The sequence below is a fragment of the Podarcis muralis genome, chromosome 4 (genome assembly GCF_964188315.1).
Source record: "Podarcis muralis chromosome 4, rPodMur119.hap1.1, whole genome shotgun sequence".
In the NCBI taxonomy this organism is placed as follows: domain Eukaryota; kingdom Metazoa; phylum Chordata; class Lepidosauria; order Squamata; family Lacertidae; genus Podarcis; species Podarcis muralis.
In genome coordinates this window covers 34,090,656-34,113,797 of record NC_135658.1, presented here as the reverse complement: position 1 = coordinate 34,113,797, position 23,142 = coordinate 34,090,656, and the positions used below count along the sequence as shown (strand labels likewise).

At 43.0% G+C, this 23,142-nt stretch overlaps 2 protein-coding genes across 8 annotated transcripts; one reads left to right on the top strand and one right to left on the bottom strand.

Moving 5' to 3' along the window:
• The first annotated feature begins 32 nt into the window (after positions 1 to 32).
• Positions 33 to 10,387, top strand: BLZF1 (basic leucine zipper nuclear factor 1). 2 transcript variants are annotated; one of them, XM_077927169.1, is made up of 8 exons: positions 33 to 185; positions 1,718 to 1,794; positions 2,612 to 2,674; positions 3,217 to 3,644; positions 6,052 to 6,251; positions 7,665 to 7,793; positions 8,225 to 8,447; positions 9,078 to 10,387. In XM_077927169.1, exons 3-8 carry the CDS (start codon positions 2,647 to 2,649, stop codon positions 9,261 to 9,263), a joined length of 1,194 nt encoding a protein of 397 aa, XP_077783295.1. In that variant the 5' UTR covers positions 33 to 185; positions 1,718 to 1,794; positions 2,612 to 2,646; the 3' UTR covers positions 9,264 to 10,387. The 2 variants fall into 2 exon arrangements, with proteins under 2 accessions (XP_077783295.1, XP_028582444.1); XM_028726611.2 differs by lacking the exon at positions 1,718 to 1,794 and having other exon boundaries at positions 34 to 185.
• A 566-nt stretch (positions 10,388 to 10,953) lies between these two features.
• On the bottom strand, positions 10,954 to 21,889 carry CCDC181 (coiled-coil domain containing 181). Of its 6 annotated transcripts, none has more exons than XM_028726606.2 (6): positions 21,746 to 21,889; positions 19,997 to 20,157; positions 15,935 to 16,891; positions 13,665 to 13,811; positions 12,121 to 12,275; positions 10,954 to 11,348 (listed from the first exon to the last, which is right to left on the bottom strand). In XM_028726606.2, the coding sequence occupies exons 2-6, from the start codon at positions 20,132 to 20,134 to the stop codon at positions 11,186 to 11,188; spliced, it is 1,560 nt and encodes a 519-aa protein (XP_028582439.2). In that variant the 5' UTR covers positions 20,135 to 20,157; positions 21,746 to 21,889; the 3' UTR covers positions 10,954 to 11,185. The 6 variants fall into 6 exon arrangements, with proteins under 6 accessions (XP_028582439.2, XP_028582438.2, XP_028582441.2 ...); XM_028726605.2 differs by lacking the exon at positions 21,746 to 21,889 and adding an exon at positions 21,635 to 21,739; XM_028726608.2 differs by lacking the exon at positions 21,746 to 21,889 and adding an exon at positions 21,635 to 21,739 and having other exon boundaries at positions 12,121 to 12,272.
• Positions 21,890 to 23,142: the final 1,253 nt, after the last annotated feature.

Below are 23,142 nucleotides of genomic sequence, written 5' to 3'. Positions count from 1 at the left end.
GTGGGAAGGTCGTGGAGTTCGAAAGCAATCCGGAAGTTAACCTCTGTGCGCCAGTCTATTAGATATGCCTCTATATGCGGAAGTCAATAGAGCGGAAGTTGATTAGAGAAGGCGGACGAGTGAGAGATGGCGAGGGAGTGAGAGGGGCGACAAGGGAAACTACTCGCAAGTAATCCGGGCCGCTGGTAAGTCGAGGGAGTGTTGTGCGGTGCGGGGGCGGCCTGGGCGGCTGCGGGTGGGAGGAAACTATGACATTTCACGCGTTGTTAAATTCCCTCGTAGCGAAGCAACCTGCTGCTCATAGCTGTCAACTTTCAGATTTGAAAATAAGGGATCAACAGCCTAGAAAATAAGGGATCAGTAGCCTCACCTGTCCCGGGGACAGTCTACGGGATAACTAACAATCCGGGATAGCAGCTGGAAAGGTTGACAGCTATGCTGCTGCTGCATTTCCCAAACTGCCCATCCTGGGAAGTAGATCTCATCGAAAGTGTACTGCGGGGTAGCCAGAATCGTTTTTTTCTCATTCGGGCGTAGTACTGTGCCACAGTGTATATTGCATAGCAGATGTTGGCAGAAGGTGGATCGGGATCTACCGGGAGGCTTCTGGGTGGGCTTGTTTTTTGTTGGTTTTTTGTTTCATAAAATTTATACACCTCTTGGCTGTAAACAAGGGGGGGGGATCAAAGCGGTTTGCAAAAGATGAAATCAAGGGGGGGAATACCCTACTTTAAAAACATGCAAAAGTTAAAATACTCAAACAGATTAAAATTACCTCAGCTTTCCAAACATCTGGGTAGGCTTGTCTAAACAGGAATGTTTTTAGCAGGCGTGGAAAAGATGGGTGAGGATTTCTGACTCCCAACTGTTTTAAGAATGACAACCAAATGCCAAATTATGGTGCTGAAGTGGGGACTGGGAGAGACTTGGGAGCAGAGATCAGTGTGTGAGGATTGTGAGCTCACTTCAGTTCTAGTGCTCAAAACAAATTCACAGGGTCAGAATTTTTAATTTTGAAACGCATGTCGTTTTCACTTGGCTCAAGCTGGTGGAGGGTTTTTAGTAAAAGTGGATCCTGCAGGACTGACATCTGTCCTACCCAGTAAATTCAAATGGGACTAATTCACAGGTAAATGTGCATAGGAGTGTAGGCTTCCAGTGAGATGAGGCTGAAGGGATTTAAGATACAAAGTGAAAATCTGACACACTTGCTGAATTTGTGGTAGCACACAGCCTGTGGAAGAAGCATCATCCTATTGCTTCTTTGCAGGTAAAGAATTTTATCTCTAGTATAGGACACTACAACTTAGTTTCTGAGTTTCCAGTGCACAATTTCTGCCTCTTTGGGTTTGTCAGTTATTAACAATGCCAAAACTGTAAGACTCTAGACAACAGCTTCAAGGGCCAGTTTCTGATGGGTGAAAAGACCTGTCATGAGGCAGGATGGGGAAAAGAAGTAACTTGGCTAGCCTGATTCTGAACATGTTTGTTCAAATTAAACCCCCTCAGTTCTGTGGAAGTTGCTGCCTAAGTATGATTAGCGTTGCAGCCTTAGTCAACTTCCTGTTTCAAAATAATAGTCTCACTGTGTCTTAAGTTTTTGTGTCTCACCAATCTATGGTGTTGGGCCAATCCAGAGCTGGTGCAGTGTTTGAAAGTAACCTCTTCGTCTCTCTTTACATTTTGCCCAACTGTATGGGTAATTTACCTTTTGCAGCTATGCAGGCCCTGGCTGAAACCCTGGAGATCCACAGCCAGTCATGGACAATATTGAGCTGCATGCTGAGCACAGAGGTGGCGTTGATTCTATTCCTTCCCTGCTCCCAAACTTTTTTTAAGAAAACTTTGCTTACAGGGTGGTTCTCCTTCTGAGGTTGACCTAAATATGCATCTATATGTATAAATTAACATATTAACTTGTATGCATCCTGTATCCTTTTAAATGTGTTTTTCTTGTTTTTATTATGTGTTTTGTGTTTTTATCTTTTTTATACTGTAAATCACCCTGATATCTATGGATGAAACACATTATTTTTTAAAAAAATAAAATAAAATTGTGTCACAAGCCTGGTCCCCAAACCTTTGAAGAACCTAGCACCACCCCTGACTATAAGGACCAATAATCTAATTTGGTAGAAGGCAGTGGTTTCTAAGCTTCCCACACACAGGCCACTTGAAAATTGTTGAATGTCTTGGTAGTCCAGTTAATTGTTTTTCTGCTCTTTACAGCAACTGCAATGCACTGTGCTAGATAATTGCATTATTGTTGCTTTTTCATGTTTCTAATGCCCCCCGCTCATCACTTCTGGTCTGTCTCACTCACCAAGCAAACTGTTAGGTACTTAGAATAACAGCAGTCACTGTGCTGTTCACAGCCACAGAGGTTGTGGCCAAGCAATTCGTAAGGATCCTGAATTAACACAGCTAGGACGTATATTTGCACCCTCATCGGTTACGTGTGTGGGAAGATTCTAAACAGTGCTTGCCTTTTTGGATTGGACCAATATGGCTTGATAAAAGATGCACTACTGGTTTGGCATATTTCTCAGAAGAATTAGCAGCTAAAATATGCAACTGAGATTTTATGCATTTTTCTTTTTCCTCCGCTTAGTGTTTACCTGCTGTGTGTGAAGCTCCATCAACAAGATGACAACACTACAGAATACAGTAAACAGTAAGTGTTCATCCTTTTTAAAAACAAATGTTATGTTAAACTATGCATTCTACACGTATTTGTAAAGGAAAGACTTTGGTAAAACTATCTGTTTAGACCAAGAAGTAGGTTTTTGAGGGAGGCTAAATGTATGGTAATTGCAAAGTCTAATCATTTAGGATTTTTACTTAATATTTTTTATTGCCAAGTATATCAAATATACAAAACCTTTCTTAACAGATATTCAGACATTAAATCAATAAAAATAAATCTGCTATATTGTATCACACTATCTGAGTGATAATCTGCTTCAAACTATAATTTTTTGGGGTGGTACTAAGTGTGTAAATATGGCCACTGTTAAAATCAACTAGCAAACAATTTCTTAAATTGGTCTTATGTCTAGTTATGCAATTTTCTTTTAAAAACTTGACTAACAGTGTTGCATGCATTGGAGGGGATGCAATGAAGAAACAGAAGCTTTTGGACGCAACCCAATGACAAGTACTTATCTCACCGAAATATCTTTTTTTGCATTCACTTTTCTGCTTTCTTTCTCCAAGCTTCAGCTGAATATGCCACCTCACCCATCCGTGGACCTGGGGATGGCATGGAAATGGAGCAACCTCCCAAATCTGTTGAAGTAATCCAGCCCACAGCCAATCATGCCCATCGAAGCCCACACAAGAAAGCTCTTCCTTCACTAAGTCCTGGAGTTCTTCAACTAGGGAAGATAAAAGGGGATACGGCCGTGGAGATCGAAGCTGTGCGAATCCTGGTTCCCAAAGCTGCTATAAACCATGTAGTTCCTACCAAAAATGCAAAGATGCCCAAGTCTTCAGGACACCAAAGAGAAACCCTCACTCTGTTAGATGAAATCTCGGGTTCTAAAAAAGAGCTTAGAAGTGAAATAGCAAAGCTCAAGAACTCCGAAAGAAGATTGCTACAGGATAAGGAAGGCCTTTCAAATCAGCTCCATGTGCAAACAGAGGTGAGGAAGCAAATAGTGGATTTAATCCATTATACTTTTTTTCCTTTTAAAAGCTGCCCTGTACCAGTAGGGCTCCCAGCAGGGAACTGCAATATAACAATTATTCATATTGCATTCTGGGTGGTTCCCTCACTACAAGAAGCGAAGTTACAGGGAACCAGGCAGAGGGCCTTCTTGGTAGTGGCGCCTGCCCAGTGAAACGCCCTCCCATCAGATGTCAAAGAAATAAACAACTATCTGATGTTTAGAAGGGTTCATGGGAAGATAGAGGAAACCCCATTCAACAATATGTTCCCTGTTTCTTCCATCCTAAATAGCACACTCTTATGGAAGCTTCCTCAGAAGTAAGTTCAGTTGTGTCCAATGGGATGTCCTTCCTAGTGTGTTTAGAGTTAGGCACGAGACATGAGTGTTTATTATAAGACAGTGGCTGATCAAGAGGTGACACTGATGGTATCTATTATAATTAAAAAGTCCATATCCGTATATGAGCGCTACACATTCAGTGTCTTGTTCAAGAGATTCATAGTTTAAGCACCAGCCCATAGGAAAGCAGTAGTTGTCTGCCAGCTCTGTGTCTGTTGGAATGTCAGTAAATGTATATAGGTTGGTTCAATAGTTAGGAGTGTTCGTTTTGTGGAGTTCCTATGCAGGTAAGGGTTCTTGGACAGTGTATAAGCTCACAACCACATATAAATTAGTCCTGAATGTATCATTGGTATTGTTGTGGCTGTTCTGACCACAAAGAAAAGGCGATAAAGTAGATGGGATATCAGTTTAGAACAGAAGAGGCCTCTCCTGAATCAGGCAGTGGCCTATCTAGTCTTGCATCCTGTTCCCACAGTGGCCAAGCAGAAGCCTATGGGAAGCCTGCAAGCAATTTTAATGGACAAGTTTCTATCACAGTAATTTTGGATGGTGGTGTTGAATTAATGCACATCAAATGAAAGACTAAATTGAGGGAAATGTATTGTTTTACCTTCTTTCAGCAGTTAGTAACATTTGTTCATCCTCATTGTTCTGCTTATGGATGTTAAGCGCCAATTCTGCTATATACTGTAGTTGTCTACTAAGTCTTTCCTTTCCTTCTACCTGCTATGAAAAAATGTCAGGAGTGCAGCTTTCAGATGGTTCACACACTCATTGTTTAAGACCAAACTAGATGTGATATAAGATGAGGATTGCCCATATTTTTTTAAAAGTTAATAGCACCCATGTGGAGACATAAGCAGATCCTACCCACCCCAAGCAGCTATTTGTCCCACAGGGAAAAACATACAGAGACCATATGAGTAGCTAGCACATTTGAATACCTGAATTATTCCACATGATTTTGATCTTTTGGTGCTATGGAGACATGCAACTTTCATAGTTTCCAATGCTTTCTGGAAGCAAGGATGTTACAGAGTTCAATATGATCAGCTAATTGGGTGGCAACATGAAAGCTATTGGTCTCAACATGTTGAAGCTGCAAACTAACCTCTGAGATACGTATACAGTCATACCTCGTGTTGCATTAGGTTCACGTTGCATCTTTTCAGCTTGCGAACGCAGCAAACCCGGAAGTGTATACTTCTGGGTTTCACCACACGCAAATGTGCAGAAGCGCTCTATTGCGCTCTGCACTTGCGCAGAAGCGCCGCTTTAGTTGCGGACTTTTTGGGGTGCGAACACCACCCCAGAACAGATCGTGTCCACAATTAGAGGTACCACTGTATATATTTATCTTTTAGCAAATTGCGCCTTAGTATTTGTTAGTTTAGGGACGCGGGTGGCGCTGTGGGTAAAACCTCAGCGCCTAGGGCTTGCCGATCGCATGGTCGGCGGTTCGAATCCCCGTGGCGGGGTGAGCTCCCGTCGTTCGGTCCCAGCTCCTGCCTACCTAGCAGTTCGAAAGCACTCTTAAGTGCAAGTAGATAAATAGGTACCGCTTTATAGTGGGAAGGTAAATGACGTTTCCGTGTGCTGCGCTGGTGCTGGCTCGCCAGAGCAGCTTCATCACGCTGGCCACGTGACCCGGAAGTGTCTGCGGACAGCGCTGGCTCCCGGCCTCTAGAGTGAGATGAGTGCACAACCCTAGAGTCTGTCAAGACTGGCCCGTACGGGCAGGGGTACCTTTACCTTTACCTTTACCTTTATTTGTTACTTTAAGTAGCTACAGTTGTATCAAATAACTTAGCATACAGTATTAGTGTGCTTATGGTTTGGGTATCCACGCATCTTGTTTAAGGATACACATCTGTCTCTTAGTGATGTGTCCTATATATATTTACTATGAAAGTCTGCTAAGCTTGGAAGGGGAGCCTTCTAGCATCTTGTACTTGATAGCTTCAATATTAACAAGGGGTAGCTTGATCATATTCCTTGTTGGCACATGATGAATGGTTAAATAATTGTCTTGTCTTAGGTCAATCGGGAGTTGAAGAAGTTACTTGTTGCTTCTGTGGGGGATGACCTGCAGTATCACTTTGAACGCATGGCACGTGAAAAAAATCAACTGATCCTTGAAAATGAGGCCCTAGGGCGAAATGTGTCTCAATTATCTGAGCAATTGGAGCGGATGTCTATACAGTGTGATGTTTGGAGGAGCAAATTCCTAGCAAGCAGGTATTGTGCCTCAATGCAACTTTATAAAGGCTGTCTTGATACATTAGCTGCGGGGAACCTTTGGCCCTCCAGGTGTTGCTGAACTACAACTGGTAATCTGCACCTTGAGTGGAAGTTCTGGAGTTGAACATAAATCCATTCTTGACCCCTAGAGGACATGCAAGGATCCCATGTGTGGGATACAGGAAAGCTATTTGTGGGGGGATTGATGGCTGTTTAAGATTAAGATAGATCCTTGGGTGCTAAGAGCCAAAAGACAGTTGAGGGTAAGGAAAGCCTTGTCAAACTCCTCGTGTCTTATTCACAACAACCTAGACCTGAGCAGTGGCATAGCAGTACAGTTGGAGATGCCACTGATGAGGTGGAAGAAGGCTGGAAGTGCTGGGCTTTCTGAGGACTGCTGCTCCTGTGCTGCATATAACTTTGAATAGTATAACTGGGGGCCTCATAGACTTAGCCCATCTTGCTGACTTCGAGCTGCTTCCCTCTTAGGCTTGCGTATGAGATTGAATAGAGAGTACAGTCGGTTTCTATGCAGCAGATCCACAATTCCTCTTTCCTTGCAGGCCAAGTATCAGCCTTCCATTCCCAGATATGACTTGCTTTACTCTTCTAAATACCATAAAAAGATACACAAGCCTAACAGTGTTTTTCAGTTAGCTCTTGATCAGTAGCACCACCACAGCCCCAAAGATAAAAGGCAGTTCAGAAGTTTGGTTCCCAAAGAAGTAGCCAGCCAGAATTACCCCTCCTCCTTGCTGCTGTTTTGCACCTTGCTGGAGAAGTCCATGCACAATAGGAAAGTAAATAAGGTGCATTGGATAAGGTGTTCAGGTGTCAGTGCAGCAAATTTACGTTCTCAGGGTGACTGACTCAAAGCTGCCTTCTTTCAATCTAATTCATATCCTAGCCTGATCGATGAAACAGTCCAGAGGGGAGTGGGTGGTGGTTTCTCCTGTTACCATTTCCATCCTATGGAAGACGTTTCCAGCAGAGATTTGACAGGCATCCTCGCTTTTGACTTTTTATGTCAGCAGGCCTATGTGGCTGTTCAAAATTTTCTGTATTGCTTAAAAAAATTGTTTTATGTTGTTGTACAGTGCCCTGATGGTTTGCGAAAAAATGGTTACTTTAAATTATAAATAAATACCTTGCAGTGTTATTATGAGAATAAGTGTTCCCGAGTGGGGAGCAGGGGAGCAGGCTAAGAGTATCATAATAACAACATAACGTACTTCGGATCAACAAGCTGATTTCTTCTTATTTTTCAGTTATAGCCATTCAGGGTGCATCCTGTAGGCATTACCACTTCATGTGTAAACAGCAAGTTATCTGCTAATGTAACACGAATTTGGATTTTAAGTAGATAAATTCCTTTACCTGTCTGAGCCGCATTTGGGATTTCTTCTACAGAGTGATGACTGATGAGCTGACTAATTCCAGAGCAGTTCTCCAGCGTCAAACCAGAGATGCACAGAGTGCAATTCAGGATCTGTTAAGTGAACGTGACCAGTTTCGCCAAGAAATGATTGCTGCACAGAAGTATGAACATTTGATTCCCCCCCCCCCCAACCTCTAACACCTCCTTCCCCATTTGCACCTGAGGGTCCTTCATATCCATATTTGTGGGTTAGGGTAGGGAACAGCATTCTTATGTCTCCTTAACAATTAACAGACTTATCGTTACATACCATTTCATGGCTTGGGATTCTTCTAGCACACATTGTCATAGCCTCTGCTTCAGGAAGGGACTCTGGAGGTGCTCAAGGTCTCCCCAGTCCTTCATGCAAGATTTCCAATCAGAAACTTTGTCCAGAAACTGTATGATGTTCCTTTTAGCATCAAGATTGTATCTGGTGGTTTCTGCATTTGAATGCTGTCTCCCACCTTCCTTCCTTACCCTGCTAAATCTTTTCACAGTGGTCTAGAATGTTAGTCACCAAAATAAACTATTATCTTTATTTTCTATACAGATTGCTGGAGGAGCTGATGGTTTCTCTGCAATGGGGAAGGCAGCAAACTTATTATCCTAGCGCACAGCCTCATAGTACAGCAGAATTAGCAGCTGTCAACCACAAGCTAGCTAGAGCAGTGACCTCACACCTGCTTGGAAACACTGACAGCACTAACAGTCCCAAAAAGGGCTCTTCGCTGACAGAACTCTGCAACACACCTGCTGAGAAAATGGCTGAAATGGTAAGAACCCTTTCATTTTGGCTTCACAATTTACCTTTTTAAAAAATATATATTTTTATTAAAGATTTCTCAATTTACTCTTTTGAGCATTAAGATTATGCTGTTTCAATGTCATCTTCTGAAAACACAAAGCATTATCTTTTTAATTGTATCAACTGATGCTACATTATTGAGCCTTTAACCCTATCCCAACAGGTCTATCATACTCTGAATACAAAATTGTATAGTCACAAACTAAAGAAATCCCAGCTTACATGGGCTGTCCATTCAGTGAAAGATAGGGACAGTTGCCCTGGCCCTGAACAGCTTGAACTGTGCAGTATATTAGAATGCAGGACTTCTACCCATGCAGAAGAAACTGCAGCATCTGAAGACACTGGGGCAGCTGGAGCAATTCTGCCAACAGTCATGATTCCTGATCGCTGGAGTTTCCATACCTGTTGCTCAACATGCAGCAGTTCTCCCCCAGCCCAGAACAGTGTTGGAGATAAAAACATTGCCCCATCCTACCTTTACTGTTGTGAATGAAGTGGGTAAGGGTTTGCTTAATAGTAAGGCGTTCAGAAGCTCATCATGTAAAATGCAATGCTCCAGGACTTTCACCATAACATAATGATTATTTTCTTGCAGGTTCTGAGAATGCTGGATCCCGGCACTTGTACAGAAGCATCTCCAGAACTTCCTTTTTCTGAGCCTTCACCATCCTCTTTCCTTTCCCCAAGGAAGAATATTGGACGGTTTCACCCATACACTAGATATGAGAACATAACTTTCAACTGCTGCAATCACTGCCAGGGAGAATTGATAGTGCTTTAAAAAAAGAAAGACACTATGCCTAATAGCCAGAGATGTTGTCTCTGAATATGCTAACTTTCTTAGTGATCAGTATTCACTTTTCTATGCTTTTTTCAGGTAGGGTGGGCTTGTGCTAGAAATATACTTGTCACACAGCTTTCCGACCACTAAGAGTTCTTTTATCAAACTTTTTTTTATCAGGCTGGGATCATAATGCAATAAGAGCAACACAAGCTGTTCTCCAAGGCAGATAAGAAAATGTTAGAACAGTGTGTGCATAGGCCCTTAAACAGAATTGACATGCAAACTTTTTTTCAAGTGAAGGCTGAAGGGGAGTATTATAGAAACCCTACCAGCCTCAAGCATTTGGATTTTATTTCTGTGAAGAAGTTCAGATAACTAGTTTAAGTATTTATTTTAATTTAGAATGATAGTGAGTGCTGTGCTTCAGTATCTTTTAGAACCTGTTTCTAGCGCTATTATAGCAATTGTTACATAGCAGGTGAAAATGTGAGAGTTCAGCATTCTTACTATGATAGAAACTGATCTTGAATGAATTTGGTTATTGAGGCAAAATGAATTCTGGCATGCACAAAAATTGAAGCCAAAGAGTAGCAACAAGCTTCTAGGTCAAACTATTGGAGGTGATTCTCAGTGGATTATGTATCTCTACTGAACCAGCTTTTGCAGCCTATAAGTATTCCTGGTGGACCTTATATAAGGACATATTTCATTGGTGCTATTATATGTGACAGAACTGCTCTTCTACCTGTACTTTTAGGGAAATAAGCCTTGAGGATTCCTTTCTCATCTTTTAATTTGGAAATAGGTAAAAAGGGTCTACTGCTATATGTAAAGGAAGAGGCTTTTCCTTTCATTTCTGGGACAATCGCATTTCTAACGTTTTCGTATTACACTGAAATACTAAGCAGATGTACCTGCTCTGTGTCTGCATGCAACAACCTATGTTTGGTTAATGGAATGTATGGATTGAGACATGCCACAGTTTTGGCCTACTCTGATCTTGACAATTTTACAATAAATGTTAGCTGCATATTTTGCAGGGGGAATTTTCTACCTCTTCCAAAGCTGGTATATGTGAACAACCTTTGCTAAGTAACTTGACAATTAAAATTAAGAATGCATGATTATGTGTGCTGTTTTTGCAATAGCAAACAAATGTTTATCTTCAAATGCATACTGTATGGGTGAGAACAAATTGACAAAAACATAAGAATGATGTCGGACAGTATCAGAGCACCTTGCACTTTACTAGTTGTGTTCTGAGCACAAGAACCATTCTCTAACATTTACCTACCTTCACCAATGCAGTAATTAGTCTGTGCTTGTTTCCATTGGTTCTGTGCTAGGAAAGGATGAGATTTCTTAGGCACAGTCAGTACCCCCAAATGAGCAAACAGTACTTGAAGAAATGGTGAATACCATTAAGTTTCAGTTGTTATTTTCACACTGTCCCCTCCACTACCTATTCAGGATCAGTATAACAGGGAAGAACATTAGGACAGAACTTTGAAACTGCAATGTCCAGGAGTAAGTGCCAACTAGATGTTGGTAAAGTCCTTAGTGCTATGTGCTAGCACATTGCCATCAGCTGTGACAGTAGTTTAAGTGTAGCTTTTACACAAAATACTTGGTATGAAGATAACACTGGTCCCCAAGGCAAGCTATTTAAAAAGGATTTACACCACAATTGCCATATGGGCATTTATTCTGTTTTTTGCTTTGTAGAACTAAGAACACCACCCCAACCCATTCACAAATAGAGACTTATTCCAAGTTTAAGAGGGGGAGAGATTAGTAAGATTGAGAAAATTAAGCCGTTATTGAAGGACTATGAAACATCCCAGAAGAAGCTGCTTTCAGGAGCAAGCTATACAAGGTACTGTGAGAGTCATACTGGAGGCATCCGGTGACTCTAAATCTCAGCTGTACTGGTCCGTGAAGCGAAGAGATTTTGGTTCAGAAATTGAACAGAGAATATTCTCTATTTGTTTTGCTCTTCTGGCTTCCTGCCTAAGCTGCCTTGCTCGCTCTTTGGCAGCCATTTGCTCTTCTCGCCTCTCCCGTCTCTTCCTTTTTAGCCATCTGCAGAGAAATTATTTTGAAAAACTGAAAATGAAGTGGTCCAAGCTTAATTTGATTACTTCTTCCAGGTTTACTTAAACCAGGTCACCTACTTTATCCTTAGCAAAAACAGCACACTCTCCAGAATAGAACACAGCATCAGAGGATAGGTTGTAGCGCTATAAGAACACTGAATACTAGGTGGACCACAAGTGCTTTTGACTAGATAATAACGCTTGATAGCTAATATGCATTTTTGAAGTTCCTGTTATAAGAATTAAGTTCATCATGAATTAAAGAGGGCAGTGAAATGTAATTATATGATATTCCACAGCCCGCTTTAGACCAGTTTGGGAGCAGTCTCAATTTTCTAAAATTTTGGCTCTTGGCAACTCAGCATTACCCTCACTACTTGTTCTAGTGCTATATCCTGCTGTCTTAGCAGCAGGTACAGCTGCATAGGCACCTTCCCAACATGACCATATACTCTGCTGGTGTGCCTGTGCAGCCACATCCTCACAGTGACCCAGCCCATGTACCACCCTAGTAAGCAGCTGTAATGCTGATGTTAAGAGAGCAGCACTGCTCTTTAGCAGGAGGATGCTCCTCAGAAAATACATGGGCTCTAGGGGGTGAAGAAAACTGTAGAGTGAGGGAAGACACTTCTGAATGAGGGCAAAAGGCTGTCATCTTCTGCTTCCTAGGGAAACAATCCAAATTAAGTTGATAAAAAGTGAGATGGAATTGTTCCTGTTAGGCAGTAACAGGACAAACAAAACACTGAACAACTTACTGTTTATAAGCGTTGTCACTTTCCGCTGTTCTTGGGAGGAAAAACATGCATTCTTCCTGCTCTTTCAGGTTCTGTATCTGTTTTTCTTTCATGTGTTCTATCTGCTTTTTTCTAAGCCACGACTTGTAAGCTGCTTCTGGATTTCTGCTTTCCTGCTTCAAAAGAAAAATAAACTCCCCAGAGATCTACTCCAAATAAATCAAATATGAGCAACTTGTTTACAATGCTAATGTGAGCATTTTACACCACTTTCCAGTTACAGTCACACCTTGGAAGTTGAACGGAATCCATTCCAGAAGTCCGTTCGACTTCCAAAACGTACAGAAACCAAAACACAGCTTCTGATTGGGTGAAAGAAGCTCCTGAAGCCAATCAGAAGCCACGGAAGCTTCATCGGATGTCCGGGTTCCAAAGAATGTTCGCAAACCAGAACACTCACTTCCGGGTTTGTGGTGTTCAGAAGCCAAAACGTCTTGAGTACCAAGGCTTTTGGGATCCAAGGTATGACTGTATTCAGTATATATTTTGAGGAGGCATAGTTGCTTGATAATCCACAAAAATGCATCTTGCATTCAGATTCACACATATTGAAGCTAAGACTCATGGCAGCATACCAGCTTTCCAGAAATGGCTAGATACACTAAAGACTATATAAATATATATATATTCCAATATATACACATACACTTTGGAGGAAAAAATATTACTTACCTGCAGTGGAAGTCTGAACCTTAACATCAGAAAAACTTCACAACCTGAGAAAAAACTAGATGTAACTCAGTTTTCAAGCTGGTCAGTCACAAAAGGATGCTGTTTTTTGGAATCAAGCCTCAGATTTGCCTATCAAGTGATTTGCTTTGCTCAGTAACACAATGATTTTAGTATGAGATGTTTGATATTAGAATTTATAAATTCTCATATCCCATCCTTTAGTTCACCGAGAATTTTCCAGTTAGAGTAAGAACAATATTCCTGTACAATAAGGGCTAAATGCAGCTGCCATAAAAAGTCTGGAGTAACTGACATCATCATCATCATCATTATTATTTGGATATATAAAAGGTCTTGCACACTCCTTACTCTTTACTACCACCATCCCAAGAGCCAAAGACAAATAAGGCCGCCTTATTTTCTATGCCTTCTGCATAGTTATACCAGGCATTAAATACGTTTGATAAAAGCAAATAAATGTGTCATGACATAGGTAAGTAGTCTCCAATGGATGCCTACACCAGACACAAACATCTGCTTAGGGGGGAAACTGCCATATTAAATTTAATTAAAAGGTAGCATGCAAATACCACAACTGCCACAAAAAGTCTTGCAGATGTTTGACAGCATAGCAAATGGGTTTCCAAATAACTGATAATTGTATTGACTGTAGGCAAGTGATCCTAAAATTGTCATGGCCCTATACCTGCTTGCAGCTACAGTTCTGGAAATAGAAGGTGAGATTGCTGTCAATCCTTGTCAGGCAGATTGGGTTTTCTTCGTTTCAACTTTTTAGAACTAAAACAGGCTGCAGCAGGCATGGGGAAACTTACTCTGCTATTCAAGTCTTCCAGCTGTTTTGCCCTCTGAATTCGCCTCTCTTCCTGCAGCTGCCCTTTTTTCTTCTGCAGCCAAGCTCTGAAGACCATGTCATTCTCTCTCCTTTTCTCCTCCTCCTGTATTCTTTTCCGAATTTCTTCCTTACATTAAAATGTGAACAAAGAATGTGAACTTTTCAGCAATCCCACCCAATTCAAAAATTCAGCAATTCTTCAAGCAGCGGTAGTAAAAGGTGTTTGAAATTATTCTAGACCATCCTGAAAAGAACCGGAGCATGAATACAGAGTGATGATAGTAATGTGTTCCAGAGGTTACAATGCAACAATGTTATCAATGTGTCTGAGAGATAGTAAGAACATTAAGGTGAATAGAATGATTTTTTGGTGCTGCATTTACACATCTGCAAGCTAGGTGGGGACGGTAATGATCATTATTTGTGTCTAAAAATACTAGAAGGATCAAAAAAGCAGTAGAATTTCAAGTTTAGAGACAGCTGCAGTGAAGTCACATATTACTTGGCACCTCTTTATAAGAACCTCCCGTTCCCCATTTCCAATTTCAAACCACAGCACAAAACCAACAATAAGGGGAACTGCATCTGAGCAATGCTTTAATGATAAAGGCTAGTGGTTTTAGGTGGAAGAGATACAGCTAAGCAAGATGTGGATATGCAAAACACCGTATCTACTTCAGATTTCTCTTCAAGTCATACAAATCGTTCCTACAGGACTTTTTAAGGAGCAAAATGTAATTCTATTGAAAGTGGGTAAAAACCTATCTCCTTACAGAAGGGGTTGCCAACATAGTGCCCATGGGCATTAGCACCAAAGATCTCAGTATATGTCCCCTAAAAAATCCAGAATGTGTGGGTTACTGTTTGCTCTTCCTGCTCAGCTCCTGTTTGCACTGGCTCAGCCTCCCCTACATCACACACACACCTACCTCTAAACATGCCCATGTTTTATTAAATGCTAAAACTGGACTCCCATCCTCCCATTTTGAATAGAGCAGAGGTGCAAGGAGTGAGCATGATGGTGACTGATATAGGTGTCTTTTTACAATGATGATAGTGGCTACCAGGACCACAAAATGGTACAGTTAAGTGCCCATCTCTTTTTCCATTCTTTTAGATGCGGCAACCATTTTGTGGTATGCCAAACCTCCACAGCAGTCATTTTGTGACTGGTACTCTCAGAACTCCCTCAAATTTCCCAGTGTACCCAGTGGCCCAAAAAGGTTGGTGCCCTCTGCCTTAAAGATACATACATACATACATTCTTACACTGAAAGCAAATACAGTATACAACACTTAATTATTCCTAAAGATGAATTGATGGCAACTAGCTTAGATGATGACGGGACGCGGGTGGCGCTGTGGGTTAAACCACAGAGCCTAGGACTTGCTGATCAGAAGGTCGGCGGTTCGAATCCCCGTGACGGGGTGAGCTCCCGTTCCTTGGTCCCAGCTCCTGCCAACCTAGCAGTTCGAAAGCACATCAAAGTGCAAGTAGATAAATAGGTACCGCTCCAGCGAGAAGGTAAACGGTGTTTCCATGCGCTGCTCTGGTTAGCCAGAAGCGGCTTAGTCATGCTGGCCACATGACCTGGAAGCTGTCTGCAGACAAACACCGGCTCCCTCGGCCTATAGAGCGAGATGAGCGCCGCAACCCCAGAGTCGGTCACGACTGGACTTAATGGTCAGGGGTCCCTTTACCTTTAGCTTAGATGGTATTAAAAGTGGAATTGGCAGTTCTCATTAAAGGCTATTAGCCATGACAGCTGCAGGGAATTTTCATATTCAAAAGCAGTGTATCTCTGAATATTAGCTGAAATGGGAATAATCTATGGGGGTAGCTTATTGCCTTCGTGAATGGCTTGTGGGCATTTCAGATCTACCTGCTAGATCTGAAAACCGACTGCTAGGCTAGAACCCCAATCACCCCACCCCCACCCCGATTTTACATTATTATGCTAAAAGCAGCACTAATACCTAAAAGTGTGATTTTTAAAAGGTAGTTAATGCTCCTCTTTCTGAAAGCAAAGTGATGTGCACTTGCATATATGCACAGGCAGCTTGTTCCATAATTGTAGAGCCAAGGGCTTACTACTTGCAACTGTACTAGTGGAATGACAGGACTCTGCACAAGATGCTCTTTGCATCTTAACAAGAAAGTGAGTTTGCCAAGGAGAGTCGTGGACGGATGGGTCTAAAACAAGACCCAATTACAGTGCACTGATTTTCTCATTTCCTTTGTACTCTCACCTCTTTCTTTAATTTCTCTTTTCTTTGTTCCATTTGCTTTTGCAGTTCTTTTTGCCTGGGTGACAGGCAGTATGTAGAGCTTCTTGCACCGAGACTCACATTTGCTGACTGCACCCTTCGTGGACTTTTCCCCCTTTCTGTGTTTCTTGTAATGTTGATTGCTGAGCATGGCCGAATGGGTGGTGGTTGAGGGACACGAATGCAGCCTTCTCTGGTCACAGATGTTTGTCCTAAGGAGTCTTCCTTTGATATACAGACAGGGCTGAAAGCAGTACTGTAGGAGGTTTTAGGAGAAATGTGTTGAGCTTCAATGTCACTAAAAGAAACACTTAGTGGAGGAAAGAAGCCTTGGCTCTCAATGTCATGGATACTGAGGAGTTCAAATTTCCCATCTCTTTCTACTAGAATCTTGCCATCCTTGTGCTCATCATCTGTAGCACCATTAATAGAAAGAGAAATATCCTCCCTTCCTGCTCCATTACAAATGTGCAATTGAGACAGTCTGCCTGAAATGTTCCTGTGGGAATCATTTTTTTCAGTTTCTAAAGCTTTCAAAGAGGGGATTTCAAGATCTACTAGATCATCCTTGAATTTTAGTTTCCTTTCTTTCGTTTCATCTAAAGGTTCCTGAGATAGAAGTAGTTTGTTGGCTTCCTCAATTTTTTCTAAGATGTACCGCTTTATATCTTCATCATCATCCTCCTGGTCTTCTAGCTTTGATTCCTGACAAGAACCTTCACTGTCAGAATCAGATGTTTGCTCCAACTGCTTAGGATCAAGTTCAAGTATTGAATAAATTTCATTTTGTGACTTCTCATCCAGAATTTCCTCAGGCTCAGGAGGCTCTTGTGAAGGATGTTCTCCCACTTCATCACCTTCAAAAGATTCTTGTGGAGAATTTATTCTATCTTCTATACATTCTAAGTCTTTGTCAACACCTTCATTTTCATCATGATTCTACAAAGAAATTCAAAGTACCTATTTATGTTAGTATGTAATGGGAAGCACACATAAAATGACTGTCTTCAAATGTCATGCTAAACTCCACTTTATAAAATGAACAAGCCTAGTTTCCTCTTTGACTTACTCCACATACTTCCTCTCTTTATCCCATGCAGGAAGGAATTTGGAATAATTCACTCCCACTTTCGATTAACCAAACTTGCTGTATCATCTGGACCTAAAAAATGTGGTTAATCTTAAATAGTGTTAAACAAGTCAGCTTTGGTAACTATCGTTTGAAACTGGCTTGTTTGAAACTAATCATAGCTAAAAGTAAACACAGTTTGTCAGTCCAACAACAAACCAGTGTCAAGCAGAACCAGAAGCAAAACATTCAAATTCCTCCTCTCTGGCAGGAGCTTGAAGCTGACCGCAACTCACTTCTTTTGCTCATGTTGCATAACTATGGTTTAGTATAATCTGCACATACAACCAGTGTGCCATTAACAATTATATTTAAGAATATGGGAGGAGGGTTGTATCTTGGGGGTAGAGCATCTGTGTTGTATGCAGAAGATCCCAGCTTCAATCCCCAGCATCTCCAAGCATGTCCCCTTTAAAACCCTGAGAGCCACTGTCAGTGAGATGGACATTACTGAACTGTATAAAGCAGCTTACTATGTGCCTGGAGCCAATTCATACAGTTCCCAAGGCAAATTTCCTTTTCGTTGTAACTAAATAAAAACTTAATAGCTTAAGTTCAAAATGCGTATAAACAAAATTCTACAAGAATAGCCAGTGAGGTGCAATGACTGAGAAGCTGAGCTTGGATGTAGGAAGCCCAGGTTCCATTCCTCACTCAACTGTGCTGAGTTATTCCAAGTCAATTACAGTCGTACCTTGGAAGTCAAACAGAATCTGTTCCAGAAGTCCGTTTGACTTCTGAAACGTTTGACTTCAAAGCGCAAGTTGAATGGCTGCAGGAAGCACCTGCTTTTTGATTGTCCGGAGCCGGAACGTTCGACCTCCAAGACGTTCAGGAGCCGAGATACAACTGTATCCTCCTTTAAAAGTGACCATTTTTACCCAGGTGTGTGTGTGTGTGTGTGTGTGTGTGTATATATATATATATATATGCAGGTTTTGGTGTCCTCGGGTGTCTTCCCGTGTAAAAGTTGGGGTGTCTAGGCGACGTTTCGACAAGGTCTCACTCGTCATCTTCAGGCTGGTGCTTTCGGCTTCTTGTTACTGGAACAGAGCAGGATCTCAGTGTTTGAGTTCCTATAAATACTGTGAGGAGGTGTGGTGTATAGCCTCCAATGTTCTGGGCCGAGAGGAAGTTCCCAGGCTAGTGTGTCTTTTCTTCTTTTGTTCCTTAATTGCTTGAGGGATATCTTGAGTGATTTCTTGAGTGATATCCTGAGTACCACTTAGGTGGGTCATTAGGTGTGGATTAGTTGCTAAAGCCTTTGTGTCTTGACCTCTTGAACTTTGTGAAGAGCTTAGTTGTGCTCTGGCTTGGCTTCGTGTATAGGGGCGAGCTGTGGTTTTGTGGCCTGTGCCAGCCAGATCTGTGTAGGGATTGCAGGGGGGTGCAGCATCCGGAGGTGCCACCATGGTTTGGCTACTGGATGGTGTCTGTAATTTATCTGTGGAGAGGGTCTGGGTTTGGGTCTGGTGTGGTTGATTGGTGATGGCGTTCTGTGTGCCTCTGGATCTGGTGTCAGTTTTTGTGGGGAGGGCTAATTTCCAGATGTCTGGCAAGCGGGATGTGTCGTCACGCTTGTTCATGTTGTGAGGGTGTTTCTCTATCTCGATGGCTTCCATGATTATTCTCTTGTGGTGATGTTCTATGTTAGAGAGCAATTTGGAATCTGCAAAATTAATTTCGTGTCCTGTTTCTTTCATGTGTTGGAAAAGAGAGGAAGTTTTTTCTTCTTTTTTGACGGCATTCTTGTGTTCTGCGATACGTGCATTTATTCGTCTGTTTGTTTGTCCAATGTACGTGGCTGGGCAGACTTTGCAGGGTATTTCATAGACCCCTTGGTTTTCCAACTGGATTTTATCCTTGGGGTTTCTGAGGATATTGGCTATCTTTTGGTTGGCGCAAAAGGCTGTTTTGATATTGTGTTTATGGAGGATTTTGCTAATTTTATCTGTAGTGCCCTTGATATAAGGAAGGAGGGCCATGCCATTGTTTTCTTCTGTGTCTTGGTTTTTGGGGGGTGTTTCTTTTTGGATTGGCTGGCACAGGCCACAAAACCACAGCTCGCCCCTATACACGAAGCCAAGCCAGAGCACAACTAAGCTCTTCACAAAGTTCAAGAGGTCAAGACACAAAGGCTTTAGCAACTAATCCACACCTAATGACCCACCTAAGTGGTACTCAGGATATCACTCAAGAAATCACTCAAGATATCCCTCAAGCAATTAAGGAACAAAAGAAGAAAAGACACACTAGCCTGGGAACTTCCTCTCGGCCCAGAACATTGGAGGCTATACACCACACCTCCTCACAGTATTTATAGGAACTCAAACACTGAGATCCTGCTCTGTTCCAGTAACAAGAAGCCGAAAGCACCAGCCTGAAGATGACGAGTGAGACCTCGTCGAAACGTCGCCTAGACACCCCAACTTTTACACGGGAAGACACCCGAGGACACCAAAACCTGCATTCCTATACCCGTGAAAATCTACGAAAGCATATATATATATATGTTATCTCAATAAAATATTATATTGCCTGCTTTTAAAAAAGTTTTAAACAGTGCAATCCTATGCATGTTTACACTGCGTTTAACAGAGCCTACTCACTATTATTTAGGACTGCAGCCCGAGACTGCAAACCAAAGAATCTCTTCATTCCAACACACACTTCTGGGTGCACACAAGGAATTATCTCCTCTTGTACCATTAATGCCAGATGAGGTCACCCCAGATGTTTCTGAAAGTTGGTACTGGCTTGATCTCGAAGGTCTAAGTTCCCTGGATCTCAGCCTATACCCAACAATATTTTAAGAACCATAAATGTCCTCTCACTCCAGTCTATCTATTTACATCAGCACATTTCATATGGAACTGAGATACTGGCACAAGACTAATGTAGTATTTTGCTAATACCTGTATATCATTAGAGATTTGTTTTTCTTCTTCATTAATTAGCCATTCAAGATCTTTTTCAAAATCATCTTCGTAGTCCCCACCATCTGTGGGACCTCCAGTATCTGAAGATTCACTAGTGTCTTTTTTGTCACTCATTGTGGATGTTCCTTAATGGAAAGCTACAAATTGAAAAAATATATGAAGTGTTTCATTACAAAGAAACTAAGTGTTTTAGAATATGCACACTTTAATGACTCTAAGCAGGCAATCTTGCAGAATATTTTCATGACTTGAACCCGATTATTTCTCAGCTGTAATTCAATAGCTTTACTGACTGTCGGACCATGTCTGCTTTTTTACCCAAATTTCATGACCACCAAACGGTCCTACAGTCACCCAGCTTTTTGTAGCTTGTACAAAATGCCATTGGCCTGCAAGATTGGATCAAATAACTTATAGGAAGTTTCCTTGAGAGTCCTAGATACAAGAAATACTGCCTGAACTCTATAGTTCCTGTTCTGTACTAATCATGTTTCCAATTACAAGATTATTCACTTTTCTTTTATGTTGCAGTTAACGAATGTTGAATGTGTATCAACACTAAATTGCTACTTATGCATATTGGCAGAGAAATGCATGAAACACCCTCTGATAGCCAGACACGTGTTCACAACAAAAATTTAAAGAATTGTCACCAACTCGGGTTGTTATTTAGTAAGTGTCACATTAACCTGATTACTGATAAACTAAAAGCACAATCCTATGCATGCGACAGGGTGAGCTCCCGTTGCTCGGTCCCTGCTCCTGCCAACCTAGCAGTTCGAAAGCATGTTAAAGTGCAAGTAGATAAATAGGTACTGCTCCAGCGGGAAGGCAAACCATGCGCTGCTCTGGTTCGCCAGAAGCGGCTTAGTCATGCTGGCCATATGACCCGGAAGCTGTACGCCGGCTCCCTTGGCCAATAAAGCGAGATGAGCGTCGCAACCCCAGAGTCGGCCACGACTGGACCTAATGGTCAGGGGTCCCTTTACCTTTTATGCATGCCTACTCAGAAATAAATTCCACTAAGCTCAACAGGACATATTGCAAGGTAAGCAGCGGAGCGTTGATCCATCAAGAAAAACTGGCCAAGCACCATCCCATTCTTACAATGCAAATCTGCCGGGCCAGGCGATGAAGGTATCGCCTGCAAAGCAGCCTCCGACCAACTTTCCGGATCCAGTCGGAGGATCCAAATCAAGCCTTGGGGCGGCCACTTGATGAGGAAGATCGAGGCCCCTCCCGAGGCGAAACCTGCCTGTTCGGACGCCGAGGCTTCCCGAGCACCTGAAGCGATTTACGCCCGTCGTCATGGCAGCCGCCTCCCCGCCCACCCCAGGGCGAGGCCCGCTCTCTGCCGAAACCACGGGGCCGGAGGAGGCGCTCAAGCCCCGCCCTCCTGCCTTTCCCCGCCGTCCCTTCGGCTCCGTCGGCGGAGAGCGCCTGCCCGGCCCTCCCTCGCCCCTCCTGGCCGGGACAACCCGCCAAGGGGGGCGCTTCGGACGGGTCCGCGCCCTCCCCCCCCGAGCCCAGGCTCTGACAGGCTGCTGGCGTTGACCGGAGTCCGCCTCGACGAGACCCCCCCTCGGCCCTCGCCCTCCCGTCGTTCATCTCCACCTGTGGACGGCGCCGGGCCGCGACCCGCCCTCCATGGCGTTGTCATGGTAACCGCTGCGCCCCCCGGCGGCCCGTCATGCCGCCGAGACTTCCCCTCCCCACGCCACTCACCAAAGCGGAGGACGACGGCGGCTGCGAAGGTCCACACGCGGCCTCTCACGCGCCGCCCACCACGCTCGCCGTCTCCATAGCCACCGCAGGCACGGCGAGCCGGCGGGAGGACAAACGCGGGGCTTCCCGCCGCGGCCCTTTGCCGTCGCCATGGAGACGCCGCGAAACGTCACGCAGGGCGGGAAATCCGCCCCTGCCTGCCTGCTCCGCTAAGCTGAGGTTATATGTGGTAACTTGGCAAGGAAGGCATTTTACCGGTCAGCTTCAAGGTCGTTTAATGAGGGCTAGTGGCCTCTCGACCTCCTTCCCTCATGGCATCGGGGAGTAAAAAAGCACATTACACTTGGGATACTTATCTGCGCCTAGGATGCTATAGTGTATTTAACACCCGTTTATGAAAAAGTAATCTTGAGTGCATTTTTTACTTTCGAATTTAAATGGAATGATCTCAGATTGTGGATTACGCTTATTCTAGGACTACCGCTATTAACTTTTGTGCGTTTTTTGTTTTTAAAAAAAGGATCTTGTAAACTGCCTTTAGAACCTATTGGGAAGCAGACACCCATAACGAATAGCGGTGTGGATGGATGGATGTATTTTGGTACTTCTGATTCATCTACAGTTGTACCTTGATTCCCAATCTTAATCCGTTTCTGAAGTCTCTTCTAAAACCAAAGCATTCTAAAACCAAGGTGCGCTTTCCCATAGAAAGTAATGCAAAATGGATTAAACCGTTCCATACTTTTAAAAACAATCCCTAAAACAGCAATTTTACTATCTAACAAGATCATTTCTGGGTTAGGGTTAATTTTAGGATTGGGTTATCATTAGAGTTAGGGTCAGTGTTTTATGTTTTCTTGGGATTTTGATTCATTTGCGATTCGATTGCTTTTTTCAATTTGTTGCGTTGCTGCTTTTTCAAGAGTTGCAAGTTTGTTGGCTTTGAGGTTTTGTGGATAGTTTCAGTTTTAATTTTGAATGACAGCTGGGGAGCACAAAGCCTCCGCTTCCCAACTGAGAGATCTCCACGTCCCGTCCCCCCCCGCTTGCACGAGAGTAGGAGCTGGATTGGGGCTGCTCAGCTGGAGAGGTGCAGGCACCGTCACACTTTTCCTTTGAGGGGTGCGTAGCTGCATTCATTTCAACGTACAATGTGGAGACAGCCCAACAGCTGCCTCAGTGGCAGTTTAGGGGCTCTCAGATGCAGCTGCCGGGCTGCCTCCACCTTCGCTACCCCAGCAACTATTCCGCTTGGCTGCCTTCAGGTGGTGCAGAGGCTCTGATGCTCCCCTCAAGGGAGAGGTTTAAAGGAGCCCCCAACCATGGACCCCTAAATGCCAAGTGTGAGGGAGCCTGCACCTCCCCAGCTGAGCAGCCCGATCGAGCTCCTACTCCCG